The sequence below is a fragment of the Sparus aurata genome, chromosome 17 (genome assembly GCF_900880675.1).
Source record: "Sparus aurata chromosome 17, fSpaAur1.1, whole genome shotgun sequence".
NCBI classification, from domain to species: domain Eukaryota; kingdom Metazoa; phylum Chordata; class Actinopteri; order Spariformes; family Sparidae; genus Sparus; species Sparus aurata.
In genome coordinates this window covers 18,625,466-18,653,232 of record NC_044203.1, presented here as the reverse complement: position 1 = coordinate 18,653,232, position 27,767 = coordinate 18,625,466, and the positions used below count along the sequence as shown (strand labels likewise).

Here is a 27,767-nt window from a genome sequence, read left to right as displayed (position 1 = left end):
ATGCATTGAGGTTTAACATTAATGTAATATTGCAGTGTCCATGTGAGAAAAGAGCCACCGTTAGTGTGTCTGGCCTTGTTTTCACCTCCTTGGTAAGGGACTATTTGTGATGTAGGGTTTGTGTCATGATGAAGCGTAGCCTCTCGCCGGGAGGGAATATTTCAACTTGGTTCGTCTTGGTTGGGAGGGGTCGGCCGCAATCCTCCCTGCACCCCTCAGGTCCCTGGAGGTGTACAGGTCCTGGAGGGATGGCAGATTGCAGCCAGTCACCCCCTCAACGGAGCAAATTATACACTGCAGTCTTCCCTTGTGCTCGGCAGTCGAAGCACCACACCAGATGGTGTAGGGGAGGAGAGACTCAATGGTGGTTGAGTCGGCGATCATTAAGTTTGGGGGGTTGAACAGCGATAGTCAGGTTTCCTCTCCCTATCGTTGTACTCTGGGGCCAACAGTGCTCAGTGGTCGTTAACAGTCCGTCTTCTTCAAGGTCAAATAGAATAAGCTCAACAAATAAGTCAACATGACACCAGAGATGATATGCATTATGTGAACATCTTTGGTAAACATCTATATTTTAGTGACGAGTGAGCGAAGGACTGGTCTTAAAACGAGGAAGTGGACCTTGGGTTGAGATAGTTTTGTCAGGGAGCTAATGTTGGTGTTATTGAACTGTCTCTGTTTAATTGGGACAAAGATTCAGTCACTTGTAAAGACCGCAGTCGCAGCGTCAACGGTGACCTCCAGTCGATAGGTGTCAGTATAGCGAGGCGAACCCCTGGACGTTTGGCCGTCGAAGCGCGCCATCTGTAGAAGAAGAGGGTGGGTCTTTCCTCCGGTTTTTTTATGTGCTCTGGCTAACGGGCTAGCCGCTACATGCTCGTCCTAATTACCGGCAAGTTTGTCCGATTCTGAATGTCTCACAGAGGGACAATCAACGAGCGGTTCGCGGTCTTTTGCGAGTACATGCCGGAATACTGACACGGTTGGACTTTGGTTTAAATGTGAAGGTAAGCCAGCGTATTGTCCCTGAGCTAGCTGGCAGAGGCTAACGTTAGCATGGTAGGTTTGTAGCGCTAGCGATTCAAGCGCGCGTTCAACAAAATAAATTGTTGAACGCGACTAAAACAACGTATTTTTTGACAATTAGTTGTGTAGAAAAACAGTGTAACAGGTGTTCCACAGTTTTATATGCAAGTCCGATTTCATGGTGTGTAATTCACAACCTACGAGCGCTATTGCAGGAAAAATCGTGTAAAGAGTTCATTAAATCGTCTCAGAAGTTTGGAGTTGCTTATTTAGAGACAAGCAAATGATGATGAACGTTCAAATGAAGCCCTGAGCCATTCTGAAAATGTAAAGTCTCCTCGTGAGTTGGCACGCAGTTAGTTTATTGTATAGCATGTTGCTGTTAGCATACCTAGCTCCTCTGAGTCAGGTAGCACCGGCCACCATTAAACAATGAACTGCATTGACAATGTGGCCATTCCAGTTGTTTTCTGTGTGCATTGACTCTTAACACCTGTCTCCAGCAGGTTAGGGGCTCTACGGGGGTCCACATCATCAGTGAGCACATCCACAGCATGATCATGGCGACTGGGAGGTTTAAGCTGCAAAATGTCATGGACGATGGCCTGAGCAGAGACTTGATGGATGCTGGTCGGTTTTGTTTCAGCTGTGAGCAGATATTTGCAAATCGGAGGTGCCTGGAGGAACACATGTGTTCTGCTGCAAGTTTCATATGCTCCTGTGGAACGGAGTTTACTGAATACACAGACATGGAGGAGCACAGCACAACACATGAACCTGGGCACCAGGTGCTAGATCATGAAACAATAAGGAAGCGCAGATATGAGAAGCGCATGGAGGAGGAGAGGCAGCTGAAAAGACTGCAGACAGGTGAGGTTGTGTGGAAGGCACCTAAAATGGACAATGTGGCATCAATTTCGTTGCCAGTGAAACCTAAGTTCCAAGTTTCCATGCATTCTGCATCGATTCCACAAGTGCCTGAGTCGTACCCCTCGCCGTCACAAGAGTCTTTCCCAAATCCCTTCTCCTCTTCACCAGACATGAAGAATATTTTTGCAAATGTAGGAGCACCAACAGTGGATCTTTGGACGCTTTACCAGCCAGTTGTGTTAATTAAAACAGTTCGCAAATTCAACAAGAAAAGGCCTTACACTTGTGGTAAATGTGGGCAGGGTTTTATGACAAAGACCTCTCTCATGTCCCATCACAGCTCTCATGTCACAGATAAAGTTTCTGGTTGTATAGGATGCGGGCTGCTGCTCTCCAGCAAAAAGTTAGTGCCTCGCTTCCATGTTTGTAACTCACCCAACAATGCTACTAAATTCAGAATCATCACTGCGGATCCATTGAAGCCAAATCCAGGGCAGAGTCAGAATCCAAGAACATGGGATCCTCAGACTACTTCCTTTCTACAGGTGAAAAACCAGAATCACAGTGCATCGAATGAAGTCAGTCAGGTATCTCGTGTCACTTCCACCCTGCCGTTAAAAAATCAGAATGTCAGAACATACAATCGAAGCAATCAGGGGATCAGTGTTGCTCTGTCCCAGCAGTCAAAGAGCCCGACTCCCATTTCGTCCAAATTTCATGGCACTGCGTCCTTTCTACCGAAGAGCCAGAGTCCAAGTCCTATTAGACCCTATGAAAGCAGCCAGGGGCTTCCTGTCACTCTCTCTGGGACGTCCATAAAGTCTGCATCAGGTTTAGCGAGCAAACCAACAAAGACACCCTCTGCATCGAATGGATTCACATGTCGAGTATGTCATATTTCTTTTGATTCTGCTCATCTGCTCCAGAGGCACAAATGCGCCAAAGCACAGGAGTTTATGGCACAGCACGGGCGTGCTGGCAAACAGCAGTTGAAAATAAGGAGCGTGACACCAATGATGAACTCAAATCTCGCTCAGATGAATGGTGAAAGAAAGCTTGGGGCTCCAGCTTCTGGAAACATCAAGAAGAACCAAATCATGGCCGTCACCCTGGACAAAGGGCAAGGGCCGTCTCCTGCGAAAGGGAAAATAGGAGCAGACGTAGAAGATGATTGTTACATTGTTGAAAGTGGACCAGACAAACCTGCTGAGATGATTTACCAAGTAACCTCCTCTGTCCCTATCAAGACTTGACAAAACTAGAGAGATGCATCCAGTTTGCATGTCACATTTTATGTTGATAATGGACCAAGTGCTTAAAGATAGTAGTCTCCTGGTTGAAAACAACATCTACTTGTTTAAGTTCATCGCACAGGAACGTAATTCCCCTTGGCTTTCCCCCCCAATCTATGCTCAAAGCTAAAGACATGTAAGATGAGTTGTGAAAATGAACATGCATTTTTTTATGCTGGATTTCTTTTTATCTGTAAACAGTCCAATATCGACTTTCCAAAAGTCTAAAGTAGTCTCCCTACAACTGTTATAGAACATGTAAATTAATAAAGTTTTATTGAAATGTATGTGCATGGTTTACCCATGTTTGGTTGGATAAGCAGGTACTGTAATATAGGTTTTTTTTTTTTTTTTTTTTTTTGGTTTTGGTTTTTTTTTAAATATGTTTTTAGTACGACCAGAATGTGTTGTGAGGATGTCGGATGGGCCACAATACCATGTGTGTTCTCTCCTGCTTTGTCAGACTTGTTTGAAGAATACAGTATATGTTGTATTAAACTATATTTTCAAACTTCTTGTTTGTTTGTGTTCATGGGATAATGTAGCATATTGTGTTGACAACAAGGTTCATCATACGGTAAATGGACTGAACATTAAGACCTTTTTAACCTCAGGTATACTGTTTTACATTTCATGTGGACTTCCAACTGTCAGTCTAGTTAAGTATGGTTCATGGTGTTTGACAAAAATATTAAATCCAAGTATGAATATTACAAAAGTTTTTGTAAAATTAATTATATTAGAATCCCAAATTAAAGATACAGAAATGGAAAAATGGATACAAAAATATCACGTCAACAGCAGGTGGCATAAAAATGTCATTGTGGCCTTAAAAAAATCATGTACATGTGCACATTTCTGCAGATAACTAATATTTAAACTGACATTCGACAATAATGCAAGGTGTGTCAACTTTAATAGTTTTTCAAGTTGCTCATTGAGAGTTCTTACTTTTTTTTTTTTTAATCTTTGGGTGTCAAATTTCCAAAGTTTTCTTGCGTCTTTACTCAGTTTCTGACAATCCAAGCCCGTCTTTCAGTCAGTAGTCAATTGTTGTGGCCTCCAGCAGAGGGAGCCATTTCAAATTAAAAAAGGCGCTGTTGTGCGTCCACTAATGATGAGGTAATATCCAGAAAGTGTAGATGCGGCGTTCAGGTGCTGTTTGTGTACTAGTGCCGCTGAATTATATTTTTACTGTGTTTATTTTTCATTGAATTATTTGTGAACAATTTAAAACTTTCTGGGTTATTCTGTCAGGATTTAATGTATACAGTTCTGCTGACCTGTTGCAGGTGGTACATAATCAAGAGAGACACCTTTACATAGCACCTGTACAGTTACACCAAAGCTTCGCCAGCGATTGTAGAGAGCATAAAATTATAAATATATGTATAATTTACTCTTACCTGTATTTTTGATACATTTATTGCCAGAACCTTTGATACTAAAGTACTAAGTCAGATATCAAATACCTTTATACTTTTCTCAAGTAGTATTCATATTGTGTCATATTTTTTTACCAAAGTATTATTTTAGTACAAATCTTTACTTTTACTCAAGCATCAATATTGGGTACTCTTTACAACACTGCTGTGGTGAACTTGCCATCCTGTGTGAGCATCAAACAGGCCACCTACTGAAATTAGAAGCAAACTAAAGTTACTCCTACACAGCAACCTGTGATTCCCAAACTTCCTACAGCGCCTGAAGTATCCGCTGTATGAGCTCGCCGCGGCGTGATTGACACTGTCGGGCTGCTTTGTGCGTGGATGTCCAGGGCTCACTGCTGCAAACTGCCCCGAGAGGAAGAGAACGCCAGCTCCACACTCACAGCTCAACTCCCAGACAATTGCACGCTTATATATTAAAAAAAAAAGAAATAGAAAAAAAAAACAAAGGAGAAAAAAAAGTGCAAAGCAGCCACGTAACGACAGAGCATAATTAGCTTTGAGCTAGCTAGTACTAGCTAGTTGAGCAACGGTCAGTGCATGGCTACGCAGAGACCAGTGTTGACTCTCTCCCACGCAGGCAAGCAGTTTGTGTTTACTACTGCACATTACATTTTGTTACCGCTGCTGATAAGTGATATCCATAAGTGTTTCAAATAACTATATAAGGAAGGTATATAAGCTGACATCGTAGACAGCGGTTAGGTTCGTGTGGCCTGTAACGGTAAAGAGCTAGCAATCTGGCCTAGCAAAAGATAACGCCTACATTGATAGTAATGCTGTTGTTAACTGTTCGCCTTTTAATGTTAAGTGGTAGCAGGATGCTGAAGCTAACAGGTCGCTAATAACCTAGTGTGTGAAAATGCGCATTAAGTGACCCGTTGGGACGCGGTTTTGTCCCTGAGTTTTTGTCTGAGCTTTGTTAATTGCAATCTAAAGCCATTTGCTCCTGAGTGCGTGAGAAAGACTCCCATCAGATGAGTCCGTCCGTGAGATGAGAGGAGAGCTAACAAGAGCTAACACTGTCTTATCTATACAGATGTGTCACTTGCATCTAATGAGCTCTTCAAACTGCACACCATTCTTTGAGTCTTGGTTTTGAGTTTCTTCCCCAGGTTCAGAAGTCGGACACTGGCTCAAAAGTCTATGTAATGTTTGATCTGTTATGGACATTGAGATAAAGAAGCAGTATTGCAATGTGAAACGTATTCACTATGCAGAACAGACACTTCCTAGAGTTGTGCTGCTTTATTCCAACACATTGTAACTGTGGTTTTACAGTATCTTATCGCACTATTATTACTAATGCCTTATCATCTAAGCAGTAGGCTATTCGATGCTGTAGCTGGTAGTGATGGAGCTCCTGTTATGCAGTTTGGATAATTCTAGAAGGATGCATTATAATTAATAAGGTACTCACTTTTTCCCTCTGCAAAATGTTTGCCAGTACCTATTGATTGTAACTATAAAGTACTATAGTAATAATTTCTGAAAAATAGTAAAACTTTAGGTGTCCTTTTGGACAAAAGAAGCAATTTGAAGACGTCAGTTTGGCCTCTGGGAAACTGACGAGCATTTTTCACAAATTTACAACATTATACAGACTTAATGTCGTGATTACTTGTGGAAAAAATAAGCAGATTAATCAATGTCGAAAACAATTGTTAGTTGCACCCTTAATTGCTACCTTTCGACGAAGTTTGATTGGGAAACTGGCTAAGCGATGCATGTTAATCGAGCATACATTTGCTGTCGGATTAAATGTTGTTGTTTAATCCACAGACTCTTGACATGGGGAGTAAAATGTCCTTCGGCAGAGGAAGCAGTGACCAAAATACTGTCTCTGAGTTAACTTCTGCGGCATCGCATCCTTGCAATTCTGTTCACGCCCCTTCGGACTGCAAGCAGGTAGCCAGAGAAAAGAGAAATGTAGAGAAACCGACCCAAAACAAATGCTGTCTTTGAACAGTATACAGCATTTCTTAAAGCTATTTCTAATTAGTTAAAGCATGCGTGCATTTCTGTTTAAAAACTCCTCAACCTGTGAGCTTACTTATGGACTTTCGTTGCATCGTTTTTGTAATGTTTTTGAACATTTAGTATGTATTGCGTCCTGGCTATTCAACAATCATTCCCACACAAATCATATTTCGCAGTATCTGTCAAAATAATCGCATGATATTTTTTTTAGGATACCATGCATGCAGCCCGAAAATGCATTATGTTTGCTTTATTTGCTTAATTTTGTACTATTTTAAGAGACTTGCGCAACAATACCATTACTACGTTTATGACAAATACGGTTTCATTCCTCCACAGATACCTGAAGACAAGAGATGTGGTGAGGAAGATCGGGACTCCAGATCGGAAAAGGAAGTGAAGGAAACAGAAGTGACTCAACCTGCACCTGAATCCCATTCTTTGGGGCAGGCAGAGTCTGATGGCCCTGTTCACTCTGATACAGTGGCTGGAACAAATTGCCAAGACAGTAAGCACATATTGCCACAGGTAGGGATGGAAGGAGAGTCTCAAACAACATCTGCAAGCCTGTGCAGCTCTACGACAGACAGTCATGGGCAGCCTGTTGAGGGCCGCAGAAAACGTGGCCGCCCTCGTAAAGTTAAAACATTGTTGACTGACGACAAAGAGTCTGCTGGTCTTAATGCCGTTCAGCATAAGGAAATCAGCACGACGATACCTCCGCCAACATGCTTAGCGAACCATAGCAGTGATAATGTGCCTAACAATGTAGATGGTCCCTTAATCAAAACTTCACCTCACAATGCGGGTGTTCCTGTGCTGCCAAAAAGGAGAAGAGGAAGACCAAAAAAATCTGAAATTGAAGCTTTTAAAGCTTTGGTTGCTTCTGCTCCCTCTGCTAATGCTAATAATGTTAGCAATTTTTCTTGGAGACTGAGAAGCAGAAGTGAACAACAACCTTCAACACAGGATGGAAAGACTGAATCTGATAGCAAGGAAGACCCCAAGCAGGCTGAACTCATGCATCTACACAGTAATGAGACATTATGCCTTCTGGGTTTTAAAAGAAGAAGGGCTAAACCGGCTGATCAGCAAGTTCCAGCAAAAGTTTCCAGACTGGATGTTCCCCAGGAGGCCTCGTCAGTGTTGAGCAATGACACAGGCTGTGGGGAGAGAGCAGAGACGAATAAGCAGGTGGAGCTGAACATGGACAAACAAGAGACTGATACAGATGGAAAGAATGATCAACTCTCTCCGCAGTCTGTTGAGGGACAGGAGCAGCCAACAGAGTTAAAGGAAAGTGAATTGACACAAATACAACTTAGCTCACAGCCAGCAGCTGAGCCTGAGGTTATTCCTCCAGAGAGTTTGAACAGTTTAAACCTAGTTAGCCCTACTCAGAATGATGACCCTAAAATACAGCCGTCAGGTCACATGAATGGCAGTGAAGAGTCACAATCAAAAACCAGTCTTGAATCTCCAAAGAACACAGACTTGCAGAATAAAGAGCCTACTAGCGCCGATGTCATAACATCCTCTGAAAAAAAACAACCTGAAACTGCTGAGGTCCTCCCTGCTGTCAAAGATGAGGATATAGAGATTGAGCTGGATCATTTAAAACCTCTGTCAGAGTCTAATAGTCCTCCATCTTTACAGCCCACCCCAGTTACATCTGAGCGTCCACACATTCAGCGAAGTGTTTTCAGGCGCAAGCGAGGCGGCAAGAGAAGGAGGAGAATAAGTAATGTTCCTCTACAGAAAGTACATCCTGTAGAGGCCCATGAAGGCAGCACTGACACTCAACAAAAAACAGACTGTGCTGACACGAAACAGGAGGGCAACTCAAATGACAACGTGAATATCGTCTACACTAAGAAAGGGGGTAGAAATTTGTTGAAATGTGGTTACTGTGATCAAACGTTTAGATTTCTGTCTCAGTTCATCATCCATCAACGCGTTCACACAGGAGAAAGACCTTTCAAATGCCCTGAATGTGGCAAAGGTTTTAGCAAAAATTCAAACTTAAATCTTCATCTCAAGACGCACAGAAAGAGCAACACATACCAGAAATGTCAGTTTTGCAAGATCAAATTCTCTTGCTCTGAGTACGCCTCTCATATGAAGATGCATGAACAGGTCCCGGTACAGGACTTTGAAAACAACATCTCTGAAAAACACAGCATAGAGAACAATGTTGAGAACACTAAACACACTCAACGTCATCGAACGGTTTCCCCAGAAAAGAAGGAGAGAAAAGAGTGCCAGTACTGTGGTAAAACGTTCCGGTTTCAGTCTGCCCTTGTACGACACGTGCGTGTCCACACTGGAGAGAAGCCTTATAAATGCGATATATGTGGCAAAGCTTTCGGTCAGGCCTATTTCCTCCGTGTTCACGAGCTGACACACTGGTCCGTGAAGCGCTACAACTGCACGCGTTGTGAAAAGTCATTCACTCATTATAGCAATGCAAAAAATCACACTTGTAGACCCTCAGAAGGTGGTGATGATTTACACGGCAGCAGACGCGTAAGGCCTTCACTAACGTATACATGCCACATCTGCAAGAATGTTTTTGACCATCTACAGGAGTTCAACAGCCACATGAGAGACCACACCGGTGCAAAACTTTATCGCTGCTTGTATTGTGACAAGCTGTTTGGCGTTCTGGCTGAATTTAGCTCCCACCGCTCTCAGTGCATTGGAGTGAGAAACGCCTCCAGCTCTGAGATCAAAGATGAAGAGACCATGTCATTAATAAATTACACAGTGCCTGCACTTAGGTGTTCATCAGGACAGAACTCAACTTCTCCCATCTCCGCCGCAAATTGTGAAAAACCGAAAAGAACATCGCAAACTAGCCGCAAGAAGCGCTCGGGGAACTTAAATAAACCGTTCCAGTCGACAGTCATACCGGCTCACCCTCTCTCACACCTCGTGTCAAAGCTAAACAAACTAGATACCCGTTCAGATCCCAGGAAGTATTTATGTCCGAGCTGTGGGCGGCTGTTCAGACACATGGGCAGACTGCGAGCCCACATGCTCACTCACGCGCGAGGTCAAAGTTACACCTGTGCCTGTTGTGGAAAGACTCTAGAAAGCTGGAAGAAACTGTGGCATCATCAGAGAGTCCATCGACAGAGACGTGGCCGCTTCACTTGTCCTCGGTGCGGGCAAGGTTTTCGTTTTGTAGAGCCATACAAGAAACACATGAGCGAGCACCCTGACTTTGAGTGGATTCAGGTCAGGCCCAAGAAAATGTTTTTGCCTTATCAGTGTGAGCAGTGCAGAAGCAGCTTTAAGACTCTGGATTTGCTGTTCAGCCACCAGCTTTGCCATTCCTCAGCACAAGACGTGCTGAAGGACTCTGATTTTGATTTATCCACAGATGACCTAACCCCGCAGCCTAACAAGAACATGTTTAGCCCTCCCACGAACAACCACATGGTGACTTTATGTCTAGAACCTGAGAAAAGCAACTCTCACCTGAGCCCTTTATCCAAATATTCAGACCCAGTTCCTCAAGGTTCGCCTTTAGCACCCATGATTTCCCTTGTCCACAACCAGGGTCATGATTTGAGTAAAATATCGCATTGCCCAGGCAGCTCACACCCGATCCAAGGTAGAGAGGTCAAATGTGATCAAATAAATGAAAATACACTTGGAAAACCCATTACCCACTTGCAAACTGTGAAAAGGCACGTCACTGAAATGCCTAGCCTGTCAAATGGAGGGTCTTCAAATGTGGTTAGGTGTGCTGTGTGTAATAAAGCATTTGCTGCCATTTCAGAACTTTATCAACATTATTTGCAGCACGCAAGAGGCCAGCTGTAAGGAATGGAGAATCTGTGCCCCTTCTACATGTACATCAGTTGTATTCGTCAACACAGGGCTCCTGTAGTCCGAGAATAGAACATGTAGAAACATTGCTTGACACTCACCTGTGTCTCAAAGGATTTGGAAGATTTGTCAACAGTCATATCTTTAACCACTCGCATGTCAGTTTTCAGATTGCAAGCGAACACAATTCACAAAATATTAGAGACACCTTCTGTTTTCAAGGACGTTCATTGGAGAACTTGAGGTAGAAGCCACTATCTTTTATGTAGTGTCTGCAATTACACATCTGTCTGATCAGAGAGAAAAGAAAAGATGGATAGATAGGACGTTTTAAAATTTATACAAGTTGTGCCAAATGGGACTGCAAGGCCTCATCAGCCCAAATATTTAGTACTTCTAGTGCATTAATGTCGAACCAGAAGCAGTCCTGCGACAATGTAACCAACATAAGCAAAGTAAAGACATACTGCTCTGTGTAAATTAATATGGAACTATTGTTATGGAAAATAAGTAAAATAATTTGCAGGTAAAAAAACCCAAAACACCTCTGTTTGAAATACAAACAAATTTAAATGTTTTTGTCCATACTTGTGTGCTCTGCAATCTCTTGGCAATTTTATGTTTAACTTTAAAGTCCACTACACATTCGGCACTTGGCAAAATCACCATCGGATCAGAGGGTTGAACAAATTCATTTATAAACTGTATTTCTGTGAAAGAACTGACGAAGATTTTTTTTGTGCAGATACTTCATTCACATTTTATAACACGTCTCAATAGTGAACAGGACGACCAATTAATTATCTGTATAGTTTTGCAAATTTCAAACAGTCTCACCTCATCTTGATTAATCCGTTCACTGTATGACCACTTTGATATCTCTTTGTGCATCTCAAGTCATGCAGGTTGTTTCTTGATGTATGTAAGTGATGCTGTTCCTCAAAATGTCTCAGAGGAAGCGCTCTCTTGACTGACTTTGTTTTGTTCTGGTCTCCAGCAAAAGACATGTATCAGCATTTTGTATTTAAGATTTAAAGTGAATATCGGCTTTTCTCACGCACATGTTTGTCAAAGAGTTACCTCTTTTTGTGGATTTATGTGTAATATGATGGTTGAAATCAACTTAATTTTCCTCTTCAACAAAACAAACAAACAAAAAAAGCTGACAAACGCACATTCCCCACCTGTAACACTAAGTGCAACAGGAGTGTGGTTGAACATCCGTTACTGTTTACTTCTTTTGGAAGATCTGCATTTTCATGCTTCAGTGTCAGGCTTGATTTTGGTGCAATCATGAAAAAATTACACTTCAAAGGACATTTTCCATGTGGACACCCTGCTCTGTTGTAAATGACTTTATGCTATAGTTTGTCTTAAAACCAATAAAGGTCACTTTTGTATACATTCGTGATTGTGTCTGTAATTTTTAAGTCACAATGTGTGCATACATGTGAATAGATTTTACTCTACATTTGAATGTAGAAATATTCCTTGTGGTCAGGCGGAGAAGGCGCTCAGATCTTGTACTTTACATCAGCAATCAGTGTAGAAATAGTGTGTTAAAAATAAAAGTCAGGCATTTAAATATTTAAGTTAATAAAGTATGTCACTTTATTGGAGTATAATTATTAATGTGTTTATCACTTAAATGTTGAAGCTGGTAAAGGTGGTTTAACTACTTTTTTATAGCTAATATGTTGGGTAGCTTGTACATTTCCCCACCCGCTTAATCTATAATGTTACATCAATTTATTAATGATTACATTTTTTATTAAATAACTGGTAATGTGACCCCACTCTAGAACACAGATGGATACATGATAAAAATATTTTAATATTCCAAAGTGATGATACAATATGTTATTATCTGCCAAGAAGTCTTTTTTTTTTTTTTTTTTTTTTTAAATAGGTGGCTGGATGCCTTTGTTTGTTGAAAGTGGTATGTTGTATGTTTTACTGTTGTTATTGATGCAGGAATTTTCCCGATATTCATGACAAATTTCTCCCTGGGGAGACGAAATAAAATGACTTTGACTTTGAAGTCAAATAGACGAGGTGTCTGATCTTGTATTTATTTATTAAAGGAATATACAGCTGTCTGTCCAACAACAAATGACAGTGAAGTGACTTTAGTTGGAGGACATGGTGCTGCGAATCCAGGAGTTGTAGTTGCAGACCTTGGCGTAGACTCCAGGCTTGTTCCTCTGGGCGCAGCCATAACCCCAGGACACCACGCCCTGCAGCTGACCATTGCACACCACGGGGCCACCAGAGTCTCCCTGACAGGTCGGAGATAGAAAGGACACGTGTGAGCAGAGGTGATCTGAAATGTTGTTGTGTCCACATTAAGAGACAATAATGATGACTGTTGCTGGTACCTGGCAGGAGTCCTTGCCTCCCTCGAGGAATCCAGCACAGAACATGTTGGAGGTGATCTGTCCAGGGTAAGCGGACCTGCAGCTGCTGTCGCTCAGGATGGGGGCATCCAGGCACCTCAGACGGTCAGGGTAGTAGTCTAAAGAAGAAAAAGACAATTACTGTAGGCTGGTACCTAAATACTTCCCAGTTATATTTGCAGTCTTTCACTTACTTCCAGAGCTGCTGGTGTTGCCCCATCCAGAGATCAGACAGCGGGTGCCAGAGGTGGCACAGCTGGAGGGCAGGGACACGGTGCGGACGTAGCTGTTCAGGGTGGCGGGCTTGCTCAGCTTGATCAGCATGATGTCATTGTCCAGGTTGCCGCTGTTGTAGCGGGGGTGACGGATGACCTTAGCAGAGTTGATGAACTGCTCTGTGCCCTCATTGACCTCAATGTTGTGCTCACCAAGACGCAGCTGGACGCGGCTGAAGAGAGACAACAGGATTCAATCACATGTAAGTAGTGTGACATTGCACCTATACAGCATCTCTGATTTCATTACACTTTGTGTTTTTGGAAGCTGCAGGTTTGGATCAGGTCCGACATTAAATCAGATGTCTGCACTTACGACTTGTAGCAGTGAGCGGCAGACACCACCCAGGTGCTGGAGATGAGGGAGCCTCCACAGAAGTGGTAGCCAGAGTTCAGAGAGACCTGGTAGGGCAAAGAGTTCTTTCTGCACTCGTAGCCTCCAACAATCTTGTCATCGTCATCATCAATGGGAGCGGCGTCTGACAGGAGGAGATAGTTACCAGGATTAACCTTTTGTAAGATAGTCAAATTGATTTGAAAAAGTAGGATTCATACTCACACGCCACTGCAAACAGAGCCAGAAGAATGAAAGCCTTCATCTTGATTCCTGTCGGAGCCTCGGTGTCAACTCAGTGAGATCCAGACCCTTTTAAGCCCACTCTGTCCGCCTGTTATCTGTTCTTACCTTTATCTTGTTGAGTAATATGTGTGAAAGCACATCTGGGAGTCGAGAGCCAACATATTGATAAAGTGACCTTTTGTCCCAGGACTACCTAGAGCGCAAACTTTAAACACAAGAGGTTTGATTTCATGTATTTATTTAGAAATGTTTTCCAATAACACTATTACTTCCTGACTGTTATCCAAAGAAAAGTATTTTTCCCAAATAAAACAACAGCTTCCACAAACATGCTGCACATCAAATGTCTGGGTTCTATTTTAGATTATGATGAATAAATCTGATCCAAGTCACCTCTTGTCTCTGATTAAAGAGAGTCCACAAGAACCCTTGGAAGTTTGCTACCGATTACTTCAAAATGATACTCAGGAATAATATGATAGTTCCCATTTAAAAGGAACAAAGGGAACAATTGATTTAACAAGTTGTTTATTTGAGAACATTTGAATGAAACTAAACTTTCTCAATATGTGCTGTTGATAAACAGAAAAATACAGTTATATATTTGTAACTTTGTTGAATATGTCATCATAAAGTTTGTGTCATAAAACAAATGTTGTGATGAAACTTGTGATTTAAATGTTCTTGTTTTACCTGAAGAGATTGAATGTGTCATGTGTATACACTTATGTATACAGTGTACACACTTATCTAATGGACAACATAAATTGAAAACAGACTCCAATTTCGTTAACATCCTACATGTTTGTCCTGTGTTTTAAGTGTGTTATAACATTTCATGGTGCTATAATTTCTATCAAATACAATTAAAAAGTAGATGACAGAGCAGTGAAGAAATTAAAAAATAGTTTTCTGTTGGAGCCATGTTCATATAACGAAGTTCTCCTCATGCTTTATGAGCAGGAAGGGACGAGACTCAAACCAAACAGCTGCTGTGTGGTCACGTTGTACTGCAGTAGGGTGAACAGGCTGCAGCCTGGGTGTGTGTTGACCTTAAATATCCTTTGAGCCCTGTGCACACACCTCAACACACCTCACCTCACCAAAGACGTTATTTATGTTAACTTCTGCAGATAATATCATCCCCCTCCGCCCCCCAAAGAAAATGTCAATATGTAAATGTATTTGGGTTCAGACATTACCACAGGGCTGTAATTCTACTATATCTACTATATAATCAGGGGGGATACATCTGCCCCCAATACTTGAACATTCTCAAATGTCCTTACTTCCATTTTGAAAATAGCTACACTATGACATGCAACCGCATACCGCTGTCGGACATAGTCATTAGCAAATGAAACCATAATCAGAACTAATATTAACAAATTGCCATTAGCACTACTATCAGTCCCAGTATGAGGGTGTACTGTTATTCTGTGTGTAGCTTGTCGTACCCTAGCAGTTTCCAGTGCCCACCTGATGCCAGGAGGGACCCCAGACTTAGACTCCAGATTTGGTCCCCCTCTCTGTCCCTCTCTTATCTGATTGGCCAAGGACACTTTTTTTCCCATTTTTACACTTCAGCTGCTGAAAACACATTTGAAGGACGTGTGCCAATTTATCAGTGACGTTTATATTTTCACCTTTCCTTTAAGTTAAATATGTTATTTTCCTGTATGTCTTATTTAAACAAAGTAGAAACAAGAATACAATTGTGAAACAGCTTCTTTCAATGCAGTCAAAGAAATCTTGAATATTCATTCTCTCTCAGACATGAGGAGCAGGTGCATTGGGGTTATATGTTACGTTACATAACCCTGAAGGATTGTGCCCCGCACCTTTCACAGTGATTAAACACTATCCTACCTGGGAAACAGCAGCATGGTCAAAGAGACAAACAGATGGATTTCCATGAGTCAGTAAGTTTTACGGTGAGTTACAGTTGCAGCTGTCCTGCGTCCTTTACTTTACTATCTATAAGATAAATGCTGAAGGAAACAAAAAAAGGTGTCAGGGCTGAATATAAATGATTCGTCTATTCTTTAAATACAATTAACACAATTAATCATATAAATGTTAAGAAAATAAATGCTGTCACATTAGACTAGGTAATTGATTATTGTGAGGATGTGCTAAGATGCTTATCTGCAACCTCTTTTGTTTTTGTTAGGATTTATTCCTATTCTTTATTCCCAGAATGTTTTCTAAAAGACACTCAGTACAATGGTACAGATTAGGGACAGAAACAAAATACTGAGATTGTTGTTGGAATTTGCTAGTATTGAGTTTATAGTTGACTACCAGTGGAATTTCATGGGAAGAACTGCTCCATTTTAAGCCAATCAAATATCAATTATATGATCAGCTGTTCTGCTTTGCACTGACCGAAGATTCTCTATAAAAAGTTATTGCTTAGGGCTGCACAATTAATTGACGTATCACCGAACCAGCATAATGGCCAAGTGGAATATCCAGATTGCAGAAGCTGGACATTTTTGTTAAAGGTAAAATCTGTGAAGAACAGCATTATAAGGAAGATTTGTAGCGCTGCAGAGACGCCCTGACATACACATCTTGTTCTGCAGATGTAATAACACGTTTGTTTGGTACAGACCCCAACAAATGTAATATTATCATTATATATAAATATTTTTCAGTGAAGATTATTATAGTGATACAAAAATGTCCATCCCTACTTACTGTGACTCATATCTGCAATATAAGTAAAAGTGATTATAATAATTTTTAAAAATCACAATAGCCTTTGATTTTAAAAAAATTAATAAAATTTACCATGTGCTGCAGCTCTTTAATTATTGATAATTGGTATTCAATAGTAGTTAGGAAACAAATTAGCCTTAAAATCCTCTATTTGATAGGACTGGAAAAGATATAGCCCTTCTTGTTCTCTTAATGCTAGTTGTTATATTCCTTCTGTTAGTTATAATTCTTATGATTCATTAAATGAATTAATAAACAAATAAAAAATGACATGATATATAGTCAGGTCACAAAGACCGTGTTCACTGTTACTGTTTACATCCTGAGAACCGACAGGACCTGTAAAATAAGCACACATACATTTGCTCAACATTTCCAAACTTTGATTGGTTCTGAACATGCCCCCGTCGCTGACGTCAACAGTACGCGACGCTCTCCGGTTTGTGTATCGGCTGCTGAGCTAACAGCTGCAGCAATTGTGTTTTGGTTTTGTTTTGCCTCCCATGTGCTGTTATCATGAGGTAAGACATACAACAGCGTCAGCTTTCTCAACATGTCTGCTCAGCTGTCGCTGCTCGCCGCTTTACCTGAGACGGCGCTAGCCTGTTAGCTTCCAGCTAGCTCCATTGCAAGATCAGCACCTAATGTATGCGGAATGCGCAACCAGTGCGGATGTGGTGCAGAAAAAAATGCGCATCGATGCGACAGAATAGAGCAGTTATCATCACTGAGAAAGACCAACATAACCATCTTAACATGCTACATAGTTGTAAGCAGTGTTATGTTTTGTTGTTGTATTTCAGCTCTGAAGGAGATTCTCTGCCTGGATGATGCATCTCACTGTAGAGCAGCTGGACGTGTAGATGTAACTCTGCTCCAGGTGTTTTCCACAGTGTGTGTATGTTTTCAATAACATATAGATTAAAATGATAGAAAAGGATTAAGAGGCTGCAGAAGTCTGTGGACTTCATGCTTTAATTAGACAATATGATTTTACCTGTCACCAGGCTGCAGCAATGACATGATTAATCTGAACAAGACAGTTTTTAAGAATACTCTAACTCTATATTTCCTATGTAATCACCCTTCAGTGTGTGTGGCAGCTGTGCCCAAAGCAGCTTCATAAATACCTGATACAGTAAACTGCAGAATGTCTTTAGCAGTAGGTTCAGTTAACCCTTGAGTTGGTGTTAATGGGGCAGCAGCTGCCAGTATCAGAATTGGCCCGCCAGTCAGTTCTGCTGTAAATCAGCTGTGACCCATGACTGAGTACTACGAGGAGGGGGGGCTGCTGTACGAGCAATCACCTCCCATGCACATCAAAGTGGAGTCTCCGGAGGGACCCTTTGGAGGGGGAGCCTCAGAAAACGGCTTCCCCAGGGAGGATGAGGACTCGGAGGGTAGCTGTGACCAGAGCAGCGGATTACCTGGTGGACTCCCCTTCAACGTGGTAGTTGTGCATCCTAACATCATGGCACCCGGCATGTCCTCAGACGACCTCTTGTCCATTGAACAAAGTAAGCATGATTGAGATTAAGTTTATTTGTACGTTTCTGCAGAGAGTGTAGCTCCTAATGGGAACAGTGTAAAAAAATGGATGGAGAGAATTATTTGATCAAATAATTTCACTATCAGCGTACCAAAGCACAGCCAGGCCATTTGGTTTTGCTAAGAGAACATATTGCTTCAATATAATCCACTCAAGGCAGGCTGTAATGTAAAATTGAGATAAATGTTACTCATAATGCTCTGTGCCTTGCCAAAAGTAGTTAGAGCTGAATATGCTTTGGCACCATTAAAGCGCATTTCTCTTCCTCACACAGTATATTTAGCTTCACTTGATACTTTTTACTTTCCCTTTTTGGCTCTCCTCTCACCTCTGTCTCTACAGACAGAGCTATGTCAGCCGCACTGGCTGCTGGTGGCGCAGGAAAAAGAAAGAGTCGTTTCAGCGGAGCAGAACTGGAGGTGCTGGTGTCAGAAGTCACCCGGTGTGAAGGAGAGCTCTTCGGTCCTGCGGGTAGGCTCCGGCGGCGGGAGAGGGAGCGCATCTGGGCGGGAATCCTTGAGAGGGTCAACGCTGTGTCCAGAGTCCCGCGCACCCTTCGAGAGGTGAAGAAGCGGTGGGACGATTTGAAGAGACGCAACGGTGGCCGGCTAGCGGATGCTCGCCACCGCAGCTGTTACCTGCCATCCAGCAGAGGGGCCTCGATGCTTGGGCGTCCGTCTCAGACAAGTCCCAGACTTCAACAAGCCAGGCAAAAGCAAAGCACGAGACCAAAGCCCAGTTTCCCATGCTTCCCTGACTCTGATCCAGGTAAAAAGAAAAAAGGCTGTATTACTTTGCTGCTATTCTCTCTAGAGTCTATAGAAGTAACTAATAACTGTTTGTGTCCCTTTACAATACTTCCTTGCATGTGTAGGTGTGGAAGGATCAGAGAGAGATGGTTTGGAGAAGGATGAGGATAATCCAGAGCGTGACAGAGACATTGGAGAACCTGAGTGCGAACCTGATAACAGCATGGAGGACAAATTGGGATTAGGACTGGGTCTGGGCATAGGACCACCCCCTCCGTCAGAACGATGGCTGCCTCCATCCCCGCTCTACAGCGCTCCTTTCCTCAATGGCAGCCCTCAGCCCAGCAGTCCTCAGCCGTCACTTGGAGCACAACAGGGTCCTCTCGAAGCGCCTCTGCGCAGCTCCTGGCTTGAGGATGAGCTTCGAGGGTTAGGCGAAGCAGCAATTCAACTGGGAAATCGGGTAGAAAAGAGTCTGCGGGAGTTTAGCGAAGGTTTCAGACAGGACATGAGAACACTTGTTGCATCACAAGAGACATTAGCAGTCAGTCTACAACAAAACAATGTCCTCTTGCAAAGGCTTTTAGGGGTGCTTGAGGCGCAGCAACAACCGCAGCCACAGCAACATCGTGTACAACAAGCACAGCAATCACAAACATCTCAACAGCACTTACAGCCACAGCCAGCTCAGCAGCAGCAGCAGCAGCTACAACATATAGAACCGCAGCAGCAGCAGCAGAGGATCGAAGCACCACTGCAAACACAACTCCACCATCAGCAGCAGCCACATGCAGTACAACAGCAGCAAACACAAATACAGCAGCCACCGGTCACCCAGCAGTTAAATAATCAGTCAGCTGTAGCGGTGGTACCTGCACCATCGTCCCCTGACGTACAAGGCACTTTTCCCTCTGATCCACCCACAGACACAAATGGAAGTGTGCAGAAGCCGCGTCGAGGAAGAGCTGGCGATCACAGGCGTAGAAGACGGCGCTGAGGAGAAAGTACTTAGAGACTCAAAGTGCACTATCGTGCATATTTGATGTTTCCAAATGTGACAAAAAATGATGCTCTTTTTTCTATTGACAGTATTTCTGTAAAAATAAACCGAGTCATTTGGAGATTTATTCCCCACTCCAAATCAGTAATCAGCTTCGCACTTAAGTTTCTCTTCAGAGAGGACTGACGTGGATGTGAAAATCAGACACATGAGATAATAGGGTGGCCTTAACATAAGCTTGGTTCCTCAGACGTACATTCATACTGTTGTGCTAAAAGACTTGAAAAAACACCTGCTCCTTGGAGTGACAACTTCTCTCATGAGAGTTTTAATACCCGGACAACAACATACTGTAGGTGCTGATGTTAATATGCATGTCACTGTACATGCTTTGCAGCAGAGCTGCTCATGATGCTCTTACTAGTTCAGCTCTGTCTCAACTCTCCTGATACACTAACTGCATTGTCATAAAGTACTTGTAATCTGCAGTTGTTACCATATATTGTAGTTTTACAGCTATAGTAATTACATGCGAATGTATGCTAGTGCTTTTTAACAGTTTCATGGTACATACTTTTCCAGCTTTGGTTGGACAATAAAGTTGTTCTGTTCAGTGTGTTTTGAGACAAAAATGTTAAATTTTAAAGAATTGACAGGACATTTTACATCACAGTAGGCGTCAGACTTTAACCTGTATGTTTCTGGTGGAATTTTAAAGCATACATGAGTATGTAGGGGCTATTTATTCTAATCATGCATGCAGTATGATGGATGTGTTTGTAGATAGTTGCAAAGAAACAGCATATGGTCATCATCTACGTAGTTTTGCACAACTTATATTTTGTAGATAGCTACCGTTCCAATGAAATGTAACTAAACTTTAATAAAAGTCAGACATGAACTGCAAATAAATCCAGCTGATCACTTGTGGATTTGTCACAGGGCAAACAAAGAGTTAATGTAATATTAATGGATCTGTTGAAAAGTTTATTTGTGTTTGGTTAATTAAGTTGTGAGAAGAGTGTGCGGTGCGTAGAACAACAAAACCGCACTAGTGGTAGCAGATAAGGAATTATTAATTTAAGGCTTCTGGTGAAGTTTTCTGAGTATGAAATACAGCCCGTTATCCGTAAAGCGGGTTTTATTTTGAAAGTTTCGACCGGATATACCATTCCTTGCTCGGTGCTGGCTAGCATGATCCTTGTGTGTTCTGGACAAGGGGGTGCATGGGGGAAACATGGCCGCCGTAGACCCATCGGAGTCTCCGAAACGACAGAAATCCCCTGCGGAGGAGGTGGAAACATCTGGGGAGAAGAAAGAGGCGGAGGAGTCGGGATGCAGCGTAAATCAGAAAGATGAAACAACACCCAATAAAACCGTGGAGAGCCCCGACTGTGAGCGGAGAGCCGATGCTGGCAACGACGGCGGTTGTATTGCCAGCCATTCCGAGGTTAGTGTCGAGTCCGGTGCTGGAACCGACAAAACGACATGCAATTCACCGGACGACCTAACATCGGCTGAAAAAATGGCCGAGGCTCCTGGGAGCGACCAGCGGGCGTTCGACTGGTCCGAAACTGAAGACGACGACGAAGAGGCGAAAACACACAAGCAGGAAAATGACAAGTGTGGTATGCTAACGTTTTTAATGTATTTTACAGTTAGCTTTAGCCTATGGGCTAACCTGAGCTGTAGCTCTCACTACCGGTTCAGTACACACTGTAAACTCTGCTAACGTTAATTACCATAACAAATTCAAGCTAGCATCCTGCACTGTAGACTGTGGTCTGCACTAAAAGTGAGCACCTGTGTGACATGCATTCTGCTGGAGATGTTTGTTTATTGTTGATTTTTGTTTTGTTTGTTAAGTTGTTATTATGATCTGCTCTTCTCTTCCAGACGACAGTGATGTTACAAAGAGTGCTGAAAAGGCTCAGCAGGCTGTTGATAGTATCACAGCTGCAGCAGAGGACACTCATGAGGAGGAAAACTCACATTCAGAGGAGAAGAGCACAGAGAGGGAGCAGGCTGAGGTGCTGCTGGGCGAAGTCGACGGTGTAGAGGACGTGGTCGAGGATGATGAAGTCAAAGAGCAGGATGCTGATTTGACAGTGAAGCCAAAAAAGTGCCGTCTGGTGTGCAAGGAGTGCGGGAAGACCTTCAACCGCCGCGAGACGTTCAACCTTCACCGGCACTTTCACGCACATGAGGACGAGCTCACGCCCCTCACCTGTAAAGAATGCGGCCTTACTTTTCAGCACCGCAGCAGCCTCATTAAACACAGGAATGAACATAAAGAGAAGGAGGAGCAACTCCTTACTCCAAAGAGGGAGATTGAAACGCCGGAGGACGGTCGTTTTCAATGTGCAGAATGTGAGACGATCTTCTCCACAGTGGATAAGCTGAGGGACCACAACTGCTCCAACACAGTTGATAAGCCTTACCACTGCCCCCTGTGCCGACAAGAGTTCCAGTTTAAGGTGTCTGTCACTAAGCACATGATGCACCACTCCCAGGAGAGCAGCTTCACATGCCAAGAATGCAGTCAGACTTTCCCAAACACCATGGCTCTGCACTTCCACCAGCGATGTCACACCGCCCTGAAACCCTACAAATGCCCCGAGTGCGGCATGGTTTTCAAACACTACTCCGTCATGGAGGACCACCGCCGCAAGCACACGGACAGCACGCGCTCTCACCTGTGCAACATCTGTGGCAAGACCTTCAAATATAGCAGCCTCCTCCATCAGCATCAGTATCTGCACACTGGTCAGAAGCCCTTCCGCTGCCCTGAATGCGGTAAAAAATTCGCCTTCGCTCAGAACATGAAGGCACACTGCCGCCAGCACAGACTGCGTGAAACCAATTCATCAGCTGAGCAGCTCAGCAAGCAAGCCCCCCAGGCCGCACAGGAGGAAGTCAAGGAGCCAGGAAAAGAGAACACACAACAGAGCGAGGATCCGAAACGCACATTCAAATGCCCACTTTGTCCCCAGACCTACTGGGCACCAGCTAACCTGAGAGCCCACATGCTTATTCACGAGGCTGAGTATGAGATACATGACAAGACAGCCAAACCCCCAGGTGAGATTAACAAGTATTGGGAGAAAGGACACTCCTGTCCCCACTGCCCATGTGTTTATCGTGAGGAATCCAGTTTAAATGTACATCTGTTGAGTGTCCACAAGTCTGTAGCACAATATCCAGAAAAGGTGGCAGCGCCAACGCCAACGCCACCCAAAACACAGTTCACTCCATTAACTAGTGATAATGTGCAGGGGAAATGGAGAAGTGATAGCTTGAGTGTAAAGTCATACAAGTGTTCTGAGTGTGGAAAAACTTTCCGCCACCGCTCAGTGTTGGAGCTGCATATGCGCATACATTCCAAGGACAAGCCTTACCAGTGCAAAGTGTGTGGCAAGGGCTTTAGATTCAGTAGCTACTTACAACAGCATCTCATTATACATACAGGCAAGAAGCCATACAAATGCCCCGACTGTGGGAAGGACTTTGCCTTCCTGCAGAACATGAGAACGCATCAAAAGCTGCATCAGGAAAAACCGTTTCGCTGCACCAGCTGCCGTAAAGGCTACAGCGATGAAACCCAACTGCAGCACCATATGTTATCACACAATGGCGACAAGCCTCATAAGTGTGACCTGTGTGATAAAAGCTTTGGTTTAGCGTATCTGCTCCGTGATCACATGAACACACACACAGGAGAGAGGCCTCATCGCTGCGATGAGTGTGACAAAACCTTTTCCTGGTTTAGCAGTCTGCTAGTGCACCAGAAGATCCACGCTCGCAAGCGTCAGAGTTTCAGCCAGTATAATTCTTTCCCGATGGGTGCTAGGGTGAGAGGCAGGGGTAGTCGGGGGAGGAGAGGGGGAAGGCCTATGTGGGGCTTTTCAAGATTGTTAGGAAGCTCAGGGATGGTTAGCTCTCAGCCGTCACCGTATCCAATTTCTGCACTGAGAGATGCTGAGTTGCACAGAAGAGCAGTCCAATCACAGTCTTCCATGCTCTCATCCCGCATGGATTTACAAGGCAGACAGCAGAAGGACCCGTGGCTGTCTGAGCTACACCCCCAACCAGTGCAGTGGAAGGTGGATGGTGGAGAGGTAATGCCTGTCCCATCATCACAGCAGCAACATGTAGGGCCACAGCAGACACTTTTTGACAGCCTACCACAGTCGGGCCTACAGCAGCACCATCTGAGAAGTCCAAGCTGGGCAGACGGCCCTTCGATAACTCAGTCAGGTTCCACATCTGCTCAGAATTCAGATTCATCACACATGAAAGAGAGTGTCAACTCCCACCTGGCAGCTGTGCCAAAAAAGTCCAGCCCATCGTCAGTGAGCGAGATGGAGCAGCTCAGGCAGCTCAAGCCTGTCACTTGGAGTAGTGCACCCACATCCACCGTGCTAGCTTCCACAAGCTCCCTGCATGATTTCTGTATTCCGTCTTACGGAGATGGAGCAGCTCTGTGGAGTATCAGACCTGCTCTACCAGCAAATTCAAGGGGCTCTCCTAATAAGCTCGGTCAGGAGCTGCAGATGCCAAGATGGCCAGGTGTCCCAGTGTCAACACAAAAGGAGCCATCCACATCCTCTAAGAAAGAGGACACTAGAGTGTGGGACATGAGTAATCCTCAAGTTATACCGTCGACTGTTAGCCAGCCAGAGAAGCCATGGAACGGCTGTGATCTGCAAAAGCAGTGGGTTTCAGGCTTAGCAGGTGCATCCACCTCGGCTCAAATAGACCAAAGCAGTGCTATGCCAATTTCAACTCCTGTTTCTCTCGGGGTAGGTAGCACCTTGTGGGACATACAGACACCAACAGGAATCCCAAAGACTATGAACTCTCCTGAGAAATTAGTAAATAATCAAGATTTTCAGCTGCAGCAGAAGCAGTTGTCATCTGGCTGGGCCAGTCAGACAGTGACACAGAAGGTTCCTATCTCCATTCAATACGAGCCGCATCGTTTTGGCCAGGGGATGGGTACGCCAGTGTGGGGCTTCCAAAATGCTGTGGGTCATCAAACGCTGCTCACTGGGCAACTCAAACCAGGGAATGGACAGGAGCTGCAGCAACAACCAATGGTAACAGGCACTCAAATTATCATAAATCAGCCTTCTCCTTTTTTCTCACCTCCACTTGCTCCGCTCCCTCCTCTTGCTTTGCCAGGCCCTCACCCTCTTCACTCTGTCGCAGTTGGTGCACTGTCAAGACCTCCACACCCAAATATTTTTTTCACACCACAGGCAGTCATGAGCGAGAGGCCACACATGCCACAGACCCTGCCCCTACCTCAGCTTGCCCCACGGACAGAACCTCACAAACTTGGACCCCGTTTGCCTTTTGCTCCAGAACGACTTCTCCAGTGCATGATATGCGGGTGCTCTCTTCCTCGGGAGCTGGATCTACAAATGCATTACTTACAACATGCACAAGGAGAGATTTGACATTTCTACACTAGCGACAAGACTTAGTTATGTTTGTTATAATTTTTTCTTCCAGTGGAACCTCATTTATTTGACCCTCAGGTGTGCAGTTTGACAGCTGAGTCGATGGGCATTAGAACTAAAAAGATACAAGTGAAACTTGATTTAGTATGCACATTTTAAATCTTTCAGTTCCAAAAGTGACTGTTACAGAAGGTGTATAGATGTGCCATTAAATAACTTTCGTTGTCTTTTTAAATGCATTTAAGTTATCCAAATACTTAACTTGTTAAAACAACTTCTGAGGAGTGCAGATTAATGAGGTTCTGTGGCCTACATTTCATTTATTGCCAATTACCTTTAGATTTAGATAATATTAGTACTTTTATAGTTCTGTTCATATGTCCTGAACCATTTGAACTGTGTTTCTCCATGTACAGTATACTGTGTGCCTTTTATGAGTACAGTCTGCATGTCTGCTGTCTTGGTATTCTAGGCCTAGTTTGTGCTTAAGGTAGACTCAACAATGTGACCTCACTCCCAAAACACAGAGCAACTCTTTTAAAGATACTGTAAAGACATGTAAGGTTTTGCTTTTGAGGAGAGGAGGGGCGGGTTGTTGTTTCCATTGTATGCTCTGACAGGTTACACGTGTCAGAGCATACATGTGACTACACACATTTTAAACCCCGTTAGGAAGCATTTGTATTCACAGGGCCATCTACTCGGTCTGAAATATCTCATGAGTCCACATCATAACAGTTTTGTCAAAACAAAAGTATTTGTAAACAAAATGTGACAGTTACATGTAAAGGTCATTTCATAGTGAGAGTTTTCTGTAAATGTAACTCTTGCGGAATTATTGGGAAGAGTGAAAGTCGTGTCATTACACAATTACTGATGATACTGTCGTCAAAATAGTACATTTTATAATAAGTTTACCTAGGAATTATGCTCCAAACAGTCCAGTCAAGTGTCATGACTGATATACTAATAAGATGTTAAACTGATTCTCGGTGGCACTAATTAGCACCAACTGTAAACCGATGTGTGCCGCGTGACGTGCATATTGTACCAGAATAACTATTTCAGATTGGAATGTACCGGTATTTATGAAATTATGTCCACTCTTGAGTACAATTCAATGTATTTTTTGTGAATACTGAATGATTTCATTCCATAACTGTAGATTTAGCTAAGTAAGGAATTTCATCTCCTCCGTTAAGATAATGGATATTCAAGTAGCTTTGGTGGCCCAATACTGTAAGTGACTGAAAACCTTCATTACTGCTGTAAAATATACACACAGTCCATTTGTATGGGAAAAAAAACAACAAAACAAACAACAAAAAACGTCCCTGTTTGTCTTTAACATTCATTGTCTTAAGATTCAAAAACACATGTGCCCTTCTACCTCTATCCACTGTTTTAGCATGGAAAGAAATAGAAATTTCCCATGATGTCTACATATTGGATTAAATAAACTTGCCTTTGATTATAGTGATGTCTCGCACTGTACTTGTGAGGTCTATCTTAGTAAGGGTTTGGAATTTGTCTAGAAAACTAAAAGCAAGAATGCATCAGGATAGATGATGGAAAAAATATGATAAATAATTCAGCATTTTCTCTGTGAATTTCTGCCTGGGGGGAAGAACACAAATGCTCTGCTTAGAGGCACTTTCATTAATCTAATAAATTGGTACTGAAATCCTCCATTTAAAATCCTACATGAGCAATTTTTAGACCACTCAATATAATGTGCTAGTATCGTTGTATAGTGTTGCAAAAATTACTCCAAAGTCCCACTTGAGTAAAAGTAAATATATGGTGTTAGAATAATAATATGGTAAATGTGAACGTCAGATTCCAGTTGAAAGGAGTAATTCCTGCACACACTTATCACCTCTGCATTGATTTGTTAAAAATAGGGTCAATGTTTCGATCACAAAGACATTTCTCAAGAGGTGATAAGTGTGAATTACTCTTTGTCATAGGAAATTGATTTTAGAGGGGGATTGGATTCCCAGCACCAAAAATCTGATAAGGCAAGTGGTGTCAATGTTGCCTTAGACTTATAGAGTGAAAGTCACCCATACTAATTTTACAAGTATTTAGGTATTTGACATTAAATGTACTTAAGTAACAAAAGTACAAGAAAAACTAAATTATACTTAAATGTACATGTGAGTGTACTGTATTCTATGGGTTGACAGATAATCGACCTGGCTGATTTATAGATCTGACGTTCAGCATTTTTCAGATTATCAGTTTGTTTTTATCTGATTGTTGAAAAAAGAAGGAGAAGAAATGATTATTAAATGTTCTACCATGGCGTAGCAGAGTATGGTCTGCAAAATAACTAGTAACTGGAGTTATAAAATGAATGTAGTGGAGTAAACCGTTCACTATTTGCCTTCAAAACATAGAGCGTAAGTTTAAAATAGCAGAAAAGTACTGCAAAATTGCACTTGAGCACAGTGAGTAAATGTACTTGGTTAAATTCCATCACTGCTGTATCATCTCAGATTATATCATACTAATGAAAAGCTAAATGGTTCTCACTATTAGAAACAGATTAAATGTCAATGTTAAATTCCTTT

The 27,767-nt window shown here is 42.8% G+C and overlaps 5 protein-coding genes across 7 annotated transcripts; 4 read left to right on the top strand and 1 right to left on the bottom strand.

Moving 5' to 3' along the window:
- Positions 1 to 789: 789 nt before the first annotated feature.
- LOC115567102 (GDNF-inducible zinc finger protein 1-like) lies at positions 790 to 3,702 on the top strand. 2 transcript variants are annotated; one of them, XM_030393354.1, is made up of 2 exons: positions 790 to 1,007; positions 1,533 to 3,702. In XM_030393354.1, the coding sequence occupies exon 2, from the start codon at positions 1,581 to 1,583 to the stop codon at positions 3,147 to 3,149; it is 1,569 nt and encodes a 522-aa protein (XP_030249214.1). In that variant the 5' UTR covers positions 790 to 1,007; positions 1,533 to 1,580; the 3' UTR covers positions 3,150 to 3,702. The 2 variants fall into 2 exon arrangements, with proteins under 2 accessions (XP_030249214.1, XP_030249213.1); XM_030393353.1 differs by having other exon boundaries at positions 1,530 to 3,702.
- A 1,198-nt stretch (positions 3,703 to 4,900) lies between these two features.
- On the top strand, positions 4,901 to 11,857 carry LOC115567085 (zinc finger protein 836). Its single transcript, XM_030393318.1, has 3 exons — positions 4,901 to 5,216; positions 6,419 to 6,544; positions 6,956 to 11,857. The coding sequence occupies exons 2-3, from the start codon at positions 6,428 to 6,430 to the stop codon at positions 10,445 to 10,447; spliced, it is 3,609 nt and encodes a 1,202-aa protein (XP_030249178.1). The 5' UTR covers positions 4,901 to 5,216; positions 6,419 to 6,427; the 3' UTR covers positions 10,448 to 11,857.
- A 645-nt stretch (positions 11,858 to 12,502) lies between these two features.
- prss1 (serine protease 1) lies at positions 12,503 to 13,829 on the bottom strand. The gene is made up of 5 exons (XM_030393379.1): positions 13,684 to 13,829; positions 13,441 to 13,603; positions 13,044 to 13,297; positions 12,832 to 12,968; positions 12,503 to 12,732 (listed from the first exon to the last, which is right to left on the bottom strand). Exons 1-5 carry the CDS (start codon positions 13,721 to 13,723, stop codon positions 12,583 to 12,585), a joined length of 744 nt encoding a protein of 247 aa, XP_030249239.1. The 5' UTR covers positions 13,724 to 13,829; the 3' UTR covers positions 12,503 to 12,582.
- A 2,991-nt stretch (positions 13,830 to 16,820) lies between these two features.
- LOC115567103 (zinc finger homeobox protein 3) lies at positions 16,821 to 20,638 on the top strand. Its single transcript, XM_030393355.1, has 4 exons — positions 16,821 to 16,949; positions 17,232 to 17,945; positions 18,320 to 18,745; positions 18,852 to 20,638. The coding sequence occupies exons 2-4, from the start codon at positions 17,690 to 17,692 to the stop codon at positions 19,721 to 19,723; spliced, it is 1,554 nt and encodes a 517-aa protein (XP_030249215.1). The 5' UTR covers positions 16,821 to 16,949; positions 17,232 to 17,689; the 3' UTR covers positions 19,724 to 20,638.
- Positions 20,639 to 20,913: 275 nt separating this feature from the next.
- On the top strand, positions 20,914 to 26,667 carry LOC115567084 (zinc finger protein 184). 2 transcript variants are annotated; one of them, XM_030393317.1, is made up of 3 exons: positions 20,914 to 21,354; positions 21,623 to 24,825; positions 24,988 to 26,667. In XM_030393317.1, the coding sequence occupies exons 1-3, from the start codon at positions 20,964 to 20,966 to the stop codon at positions 25,186 to 25,188; spliced, it is 3,795 nt and encodes a 1,264-aa protein (XP_030249177.1). In that variant the 5' UTR covers positions 20,914 to 20,963; the 3' UTR covers positions 25,189 to 26,667. The 2 variants fall into 2 exon arrangements, with proteins under 2 accessions (XP_030249177.1, XP_030249176.1); XM_030393316.1 differs by having other exon boundaries at positions 21,623 to 26,667.
- Positions 26,668 to 27,767: the final 1,100 nt, after the last annotated feature.